Raw genomic sequence first — 8,218 nt, forward strand, 5'->3', positions numbered from 1 at the left:
TTCAACTAGTTGTGGTAGGCAAAAAACTGGTTGAACATCGATATTTAAACCTGTTACTTTCCGTACTGGGTAATTTTCAAATTTAAGTTTTGTAGCTCTCGAAAACTGCATTCAAGTTTTAGGTAAGTCTCAAAGTTGGTTCTTCAATGTATATCAGTAGTTTCACATTTATTGTTAATATAAATATTTCGTAATATCATTCTTAATTGTTTCAGTTAGAGATTTACTTGTATAAATAAAATTTCACACGTTCCTGATTCTTCTTATTTTTTTTTGGTTCAGCCATGATATTTTGCGTATGAGTTCGGTGCTTGGTGACCCCCAGGTATCTTTCATAATAGACATCACCATTCTTTTGTTTCATCATGTCTGTGTTTGTTTTTCATTTATTTTTTCATTTGTGTAATGGACTTATTTCAATGACGCAAGTTTATATGGGAACATACTTCCCCTTAGGTTTGTAGAATATTTTACCAGTAAAAAATCTACGACGGATTTCGGAAAGCAACAGACGTTTTTCCTTTTGGATTTTCTTTAGAACACCCTTATTCTCCTGGGCTCGCCGCGACAAATATGGCAAAACTTCATTTACTGGTCCGTAAGGGATGTACTTGTAAGCGGAATACCCAGCTTGACCTAAAAGGAAAATAAACAAAAGGAAATAATTTTACAGCTTTTAAAAATACTAAATTAAGGAAAAAACAAGTAAGAAAGTCTAAGTTCGGGCGGAGCCGAACATTAAATACCCGGCGCAAGTATTAAATATATGTTTTTCACCTTTCCGAAAGCTACCGCTGATGGTAAGCCGGGGTGTATCAATTTTGAGTAAATTAGCGTCCTTCAATTTCGAAATATTGAAGTTTCAAGCATTTCTGAAATTTACCGTTATATGAAAAGCGGCCGTAATTTTAGTCCGATTTCAATAACTTTCAAAGTTTTGCTTATCTGTGGCAAGCACAATAACCACACCGAGTTTGGTACAAATTGGTAGAACGGTTACCGATATACATATATGTGATCATAAGTGGGCGGTGCCACGCCCATTTTCCAAACTTTTACCATAAACGTATTTCTTGATAAAGAATTGTTGCAAGCGTCAATTTTGAATAAATTAGCTTCAATATTTACTGATTTATCTAAGATTTTGTATTTCTCTAAATTACCGTTATATGGGATGTAGGCGTGGTTATCGTCCGATTTTAAAAATTTTGTATGCTGTACCAAGGCCAACAACTGTGCCAAGTTTGGAAGAAATTGGTGCAGCGGTTACCAAGATATACACATGTAACCATAAGTGGGCGTGGCTACGCCCATTTTCCAAAAATTTATAATATTCTTATTTTTCGTCTAAAAGTTATTGTAAATATCAATTTTGAGTGAATTATCTTCAGTAGTTACTAAAATATCGCAGTTTTCGTATTTCTGGAAATTACCGTTATATGGGAAGTGGGCGTGGTTAAAGTCCGATTTCGCCCATTTTCAATACCAACCTACCTTGGATTAAGGGAAACCTAGATACCAAATTTCGTTGAGATATCTAAATTTTTGCTCGAGTTATCGTGTACACGGACGGACGGACAGACGGACAGACGGACGGACAGACAGACATGGCTTAATCGATTTCTTTTTTCATCCTGATCATTTATGTATACATTTGTCTATATCTATCTCGATTCGTTTTGGCTGTTACAAACAACCGTTATGTGAACAAAATTAATATACCCTTGTGCACAAGTGCGCTCGGGTATAATAATAGGGGTATTTTCACCCAGCTGGTTGCTTCGTTAGTCGGCAGTTTCACGTACATATATTTTCTTTCTGTAAATCTAGCGTAACGAAGGAAAGCGCGCAAGCGCTACGGCCGAAGGCTTGAAAATTTGATCGGTAGTAGCCAAATAGCAAACAGCTGTTGGACATTAGTATTTAGATGAAAATAAAGGCTCGAAGTACATTACAAAGTTTATGTTTAACATATTAAAGGAAGAAAAGAAAATTGCTTTAAATCAGCTGTTGAGATCATTACCAAAGTAACAGAAATAAGTCAAAACGGTCGTTCAGTGCAAAACACGTTTGCCGAACGGCCAACCATTGAACCGCTAATATCTAAGGGTGGTATTATCATTTGCGAAGCGAATGATTTTGGCGAACCGAATTAAAAGGCACAAAAGGCATTAAAAGTGTTCGCGATGCAAAGAACTTGCACAAGCTGTTAAAAGCGAACACTCTTAATGCATATTTAAGTTGCGTCCACCAATCCATTCGCTTCCCCAAACCGTTCGCTTCGACAAATTCATTCGCTTTGCACGTGATAATACCGCCCTTAATATATACAAATAACGGCCTTATATGTTCGTACCCGCTAATCTTCGAAATGTCCAACCAATTTTAGAGGAATGAACTTTAAATACTACGGGTACATGTAGTAACTTTTGTATAAATTGTCTGTTTTAGCCTATATTCGAAGCATATACTGGCGATGTCACAAGGACAACTTTTTACACAAAAAGACGCTGATGTCGAAGTATTTATAAAAATCGCATTTAAGTGTTGTCCAATTTGGCTTATATTTAGAGCATATGTATTGGCTAATTTAGAAAATCCACTCCGTATGAATGTGAATTTCGCCGTATTGCATGTATTTTGCCGGGCATCTTCACCTGCTTGAGAATCTCGCTTGCACTCTGCTTTTATTTCTCGCAAGCGAGATGTAGTTTTGTTGACTGGGTATTTGAAAGCATACTTTTTCACGAAATTCCCACGGCTTTCATATTTAAAAAAAATCTGGAATTCGCCACTCCATTTTATTATTTGAAATAGTCACTAATAGCCTATTTCCAGTTCCATTAATTTTAACATAGGGTGATCGGCAAGGTTTGCTTCTAATTTTTGCTTTTTCCCTTTCGTTTGCTTTACTTAATAGGTGGGATTACACCCTTCGAGTTGTAATCTCCGTTTTCCAATAAGCATAAACTGCAATTAAGGCTTGGTGGAAATCAGTATAACTCTTGCTAAATTTGTATTTTTTATTTTGGTAAAATTCAAACTACCAAAGTTACAATCGACAGCAAGCGGGATATCGCAAACCGCTGGGTATGCGAGAAAAAGTATGCCTCGTACTTTTTGCGGTCTACACGTGCGGGATCTTGCATGCATCGTCACGCAAGCGAGGGCTTGAAGCAGGTGAAGACGGACAGTTAGAACGAATTATCGCCATCCCTTTGTCAAGATAATTGGCCTCTATTTGTCAGCCCTACATGAGAATAATTATTTTGACGAAAAAATTGGCTTGGTAGGAAATGTAATCGAAATATTATTTATTTTAGTACTTTTCAGACCGTATTTTAGGGGATCGTAGTTGCAGCTGCGGTCGCTGTGGTGTAGTGGTTAGAAGTGCGCACTATCATTCAGCAGGGCTTCGATGCACAGTGGTCAATAAATGGAATTTAAAGTTCATAATTCATAATTTCTCAACCAGTTTGATAATTTTTTTTTAATAAAAGTTAATAAAATTGTCAAGTGACTTGTTGAGCGCAATTTTTTATTTTTTATTTGTTTATTTAAATTTTTTTAGTGCAAAGTGCAGAAAAGGTGCCAATTTTGAAGAAGATCGATTTTCCTGTTCCAGCTACTAAAAGTTACATAATAAAAACTTTTTAAAAACAATTGTAGGGTTCTCCGAAAATGAAAAAGAAAATTAAAAAGTAATAATTTGAAATGTTATAAAAAATTTTTCACGAAAAGTATTTTTTTTGTTGTTGGTTTTTATAAAAATTTTGGGTATGCAGTTTTATAGATCATTATATTTTAGTATAATAAAGTGCAAGTTGCAAGTTTAATAATTTTTTCGCTAATATTTCGAGCACATCTGCATGCCAAATGGGAAAGCGTTAGTACAGCTATTCAAGACTAAATCCGTCACTCCCCTCGAATGAACTGTGGCCCGAGTGTGAAATTGACGCCGATGAGCTTAACGAATATTTTATCAGTGCCAACAACAAAAACAATTGTGCTCCCGTGCTAAAAGATTTCATATCTTGTGCCAGTCCAGAACACGAGTTTAAATTTATGGCAGTTAGCGAGGTTGAGGTTCTGATGGCTCTGTCAAAAATTAAGTCTAGTGCTATAGGGGAGGATGAAATCTCGCTGAAATTCTTCAAACTAGTAATTGATTATATAATAGGCCCTCTGACTCATATAATAAACCATTTTTTTACCAGCTCATGCTTTCCAGCAATGTGGAAAAAAATTATAATTTTGCCAGTTGCGAAGAAGACGAATGCAACTTAATTATGCTGGCGACTATAGACCTGTCAGTAGAGCATGAGAGAAATCAATAGCACTTTCGATAGAATCGATGGATTTTAAATATTTAATATTATCGATGGGTTGCGGTCTCCATCGATAGATTTGTTCCTTAGGAAAGCGCAAATAGGAAGAACGTATTGCAAGTATTGCAGGGGCTTTTTTATGGTAATTTGTTATTAATTGGCTTCTGTATAAAAAAGTAGTGGTGGTGCTGGCTTGTCCGTGGAGTGCTTAAACGATGGATACATTTCTTAAATGTGAGTAAAAGTTGCAAATTCACGTGGTGACGCTCGCATAGACGCTTATGTGCATACTAGGGATGTTAATTTTTCAGCTTTTTCCGATCCCGGGATTTTCCGGACGGCGTTGTCACAATCCCGGGATCCCGGGATCTAGATATTCAACAACTTTAATCGAAAAAATTGCTTCTATATTGTTTGAGAAGCTCTCTTACCATGAAATAAATAATAATAAATGGGTTTGAAACCTACTTTTTTATTTAAAGTGGCGTTTTTATTTTTTCTCTCTGATCGCAGGATTTATTTTGAAGGACTTTGTAATTTCAAAGATATTATTAATTCCAAAAATTGTTAAAAAGTTCAATGCAATGTAGAATAAAATATGGGTAACAAACGCAATAAGAAATTTCGTTTAAATTTAAATTTTTTGGAATCACAAGGACGAATAGGTAATTTTTAAGCTGACAAAGTTAGAGGAACGAAACTCAAGGATGTTATCTAGTTTATATAAGCCCTTAACATATAATTTTTTCACAAACAAATGAATGGTCGCCGCAAATAACGTTGTAAGCGACATAATTATAAGTTTTCAGGAATGGAAAAAAGCATTTTTGACGACGCACATAAAGTCCTTTGATTTAGTTTTCCATTTTTCGGTGCAGCAGTCTCCAAGAAACTTACCCGTGAATTAAAATGTATATCCATATATATCTTTCAAGTAAAAAAAAAGATTTACAAAATTTTAATGCTGGAAAAACGTTTTATATCCAAATACCAATGGATGATAACACGTTTTTCCAGTAAGCCTAGCATCTTTGCTGGTGGCGCTTACAACCTTTTTCGACAAATGAATGTAATAAATGTAACAATAAGGTTTCTTTGATTGTTCATCATAGGTCACTATATACAAATTGGAGGAATGCTTTTGAATAGTATCCAATATGAAGCTTGAGCAGTGAAGAGAACAAGCGCAGTTGAAAATTTGGACGTGTATAAAGTTAGCGAAACAACATCAAGCAAAAAATGTCGCTTATACCCATGAATTTGCCGTTTTTTGCCGTTAATTAGTTGTGGAAAAAATAATTTTGTCGCTCTGGTATTTTTTTTAGATATAAGGTGTTTTGCTAACCCTATTTTTTTTTTAAATAAGGCTGTTTAAACAAAAAACAATTAAACGACAAAATCAAAAACAGTTTTAATGCACAAAACAAGCCAAACGGCAAATTATGCAACAAAAGAATTCATTGTTTTTATTATTTTTAACCAACTTTTAAACCGCTTTCCAAGTCCCTATTTTTTATAAGCTTTTATTTAACTTGGTCATCCCGCGCAAATCGCGGAAATTTCCAATCGATTTTAAACTGACTTCCCGACAAGTTAGAGACTTCAAATTTTCAGCATAGTTCCATTCACGATGACAATGTAATTTGAAATATAAATGAATTCCCCATATGGTCCAGGGGTCTTGATTCAAAGGCGGTCAAAAAATAGTAAGATTTATGGCTAACAGAGCGTAATTTGCCAAAGAACGTAAAACCACTATAAAATTGTTAAAGCTGCCGGCGCGCCGCGGCGATAGTGTAGCAAATTCTAGACTCCAGATGTCGCCCCGCCAGAGGAAGTTAAATATTGCGCCTAAATATATGCCACGCTACAGCGGAAATGGACGACACGCCATTTCTTTAAATAAAATTAACTGCTGCTATATGTACATATGTATGTTTATACAAAACAAAAGCAAATAACATTTTGCTTGCCAAGTCTTCTGTTCTCTCTCATTGCAAGTTGAATTATTTTAATATCTATTGCAAAATTTTGTACATAAAATAAAATAACACTTTTTAATATTCAACGCTTTTATAAATGGACTAAAAATTATAAAATAAAATAATGTAAAAAAAAATGTTTTTTAAAAACAAGCTTTTATTTAACATGTACAATCAAAGGAATAAAATAAAGTAGTCTAACAAAAGATTTTTTAGCAAGTAAATTTTGTCAAAACTGCACTAAAATGAATAAAATAAAATAAGTTAAGGTCTCGTTAAAGTTACTAAAAGCCATTTAGTGAAAGGAGTTATTCAAACTCTAATGAAAATTACTAACAATTTGTACTAATTTACTTCGTTTTTAAAAAAGCTTGTCGGGCAATTCAGCGTACATGCATAATTGGTTAGGTATGTATGTATTTATATGTATGTATGCAGATATTTAAATGCCGGTTTGCTATTCGCGCGACAAGCTTTTTTAAAAACGAAGTAAATTAGTACAAATTGTTAGTAATTTTCATTAGAGTTTGAATAACTCCTTTCACTAAATGGCTTTTAGTAACTTTAACGAGACCTTAACTCATTTTATTTTATTCATTTTAGTGCAGTTTTGACAAAATTATCTTGCTAAAAAATCTTTTGTTACTCTACATCATTTTATTCCTTTGGTTGTACAGGTTAAATAAAAGCTTGTTTTTAAAAAATATTTTTTTTACATTATTTTTAAATAAGGCTGTTTAAAAAAAAAAAATGACAAAATCAAAAACAGTTTTAGTGCCCAAAACAAGCCAAACGGCAAATTATGCAACAAAAAAAAATTATTATTTTTAACCAAGTTTTAAACCGCTTTCCAAGTCCCAATTTTTGTTTAGATAAGGCTGTTTAAACAAAAAATAATTAAACGACAAAATCAAAAACAGTTTTAATGTACAAAGCAAGCCAAACGGCAAATTATGTCATAAAAAAATAATTGTTTTTATTACTTTTAACCGATTTTTAAACCGCAATAACAGTATAATGCACAAAACAAGCCAAACGGAAAATTATGCAACAAAAAAATTAATTGTTTTTATTATTTTTAACCAACTTTTAAACCGCTTTCCAAGTCCCTATTTTTTTCTAAAAAGAGGTTGTTTAAACAAACAAAAAAAATTAAATGACAAAATCAAAAACAGTTTTAATGCACAAAACAAGCCAACCGGCAAATTATGTCATAAAAAAATAATTGTTTTTATTATTTTTAACCAACTTTTAAACCGCTTTCCAAGTCCCTATTTTTTTCTAAAAAGAGGTTGTTTAAACAAACAAAAAAAATTAAATGACAAAATCAAAAACAGTTTTAGTGCACAAAACAAGCCAAACGGCAAATTATGTCATAAAAAAAAATAATTGTTTTTATTATTTTTAACCAACTTTTAAACCGCTTTCCAAGTCCCTATTTTTTTTTTTAAATAAGGCTGTTAAAAAAAAAACAATTAAACGACAAAATCAAAAACAGTTTAATGCACAAAACAAGCCAAACGGTAAATTATGCAACAAAAAAATTAATTTCTTTTATTATTTTTAACTAACTTTTAAACCGCTTTCCAAGTCCCTATTTTTTTTTTAATAGGGCTGTTTAAACAAGAAAAAATTTAAATGACAAAATTAAAAACAGTTTTAGTGCACAAAACAAGCCAAACGGCAAATTATGTCATAAAAAAAATAATTATTTTTATTATTTTTAACCAAGTTATAAACCGCTTTCCAAGTCCCTATTTTTTTATAACATAATTTGCCGTTTGGCTTGTATTGTGCATTAAAACTGTTTTTGATTTGTCGTTTAATTGTTTTTTGTTTAAACAGCCTTATTTAAAAAAAAAATAGGGACTTGGAAAGCGGTTTAAAAGTTGGTTAAAAATAATAAAA

General features: G+C 32.8%; 1 protein-coding gene across 6 annotated transcripts in view; it reads right to left on the reverse strand.

Moving 5' to 3' along the window:
- Nucleotides 1–266: 266 nt before the first annotated feature.
- Nucleotides 267–8,218, reverse strand: part of slgA (proline dehydrogenase slgA) — a 156,166-nt gene continuing 148,214 nt past the window's right edge. For all 6 annotated transcript variants that reach the window (XM_017614537.1, XM_017614536.1, XM_017614538.1 and 3 more), the window contains one exon: nt 267–636. In XM_017614537.1, the coding sequence (XP_017470026.1) occupies nt 431–636 (206 nt within the window). In that variant the 3' untranslated portion in view covers nt 267–430. The remainder of the gene's footprint in view (nt 637–8,218) is intronic.

The sequence above is a fragment of the Rhagoletis zephyria genome, unplaced genomic scaffold (genome assembly GCF_001687245.7).
Source record: "Rhagoletis zephyria isolate East Lansing unplaced genomic scaffold, Rhagoletis_zephyria_1.1 Rzeph_scaffold_00848, whole genome shotgun sequence".
NCBI classification, from domain to species: Eukaryota; Metazoa; Arthropoda; class Insecta; order Diptera; family Tephritidae; genus Rhagoletis; species Rhagoletis zephyria.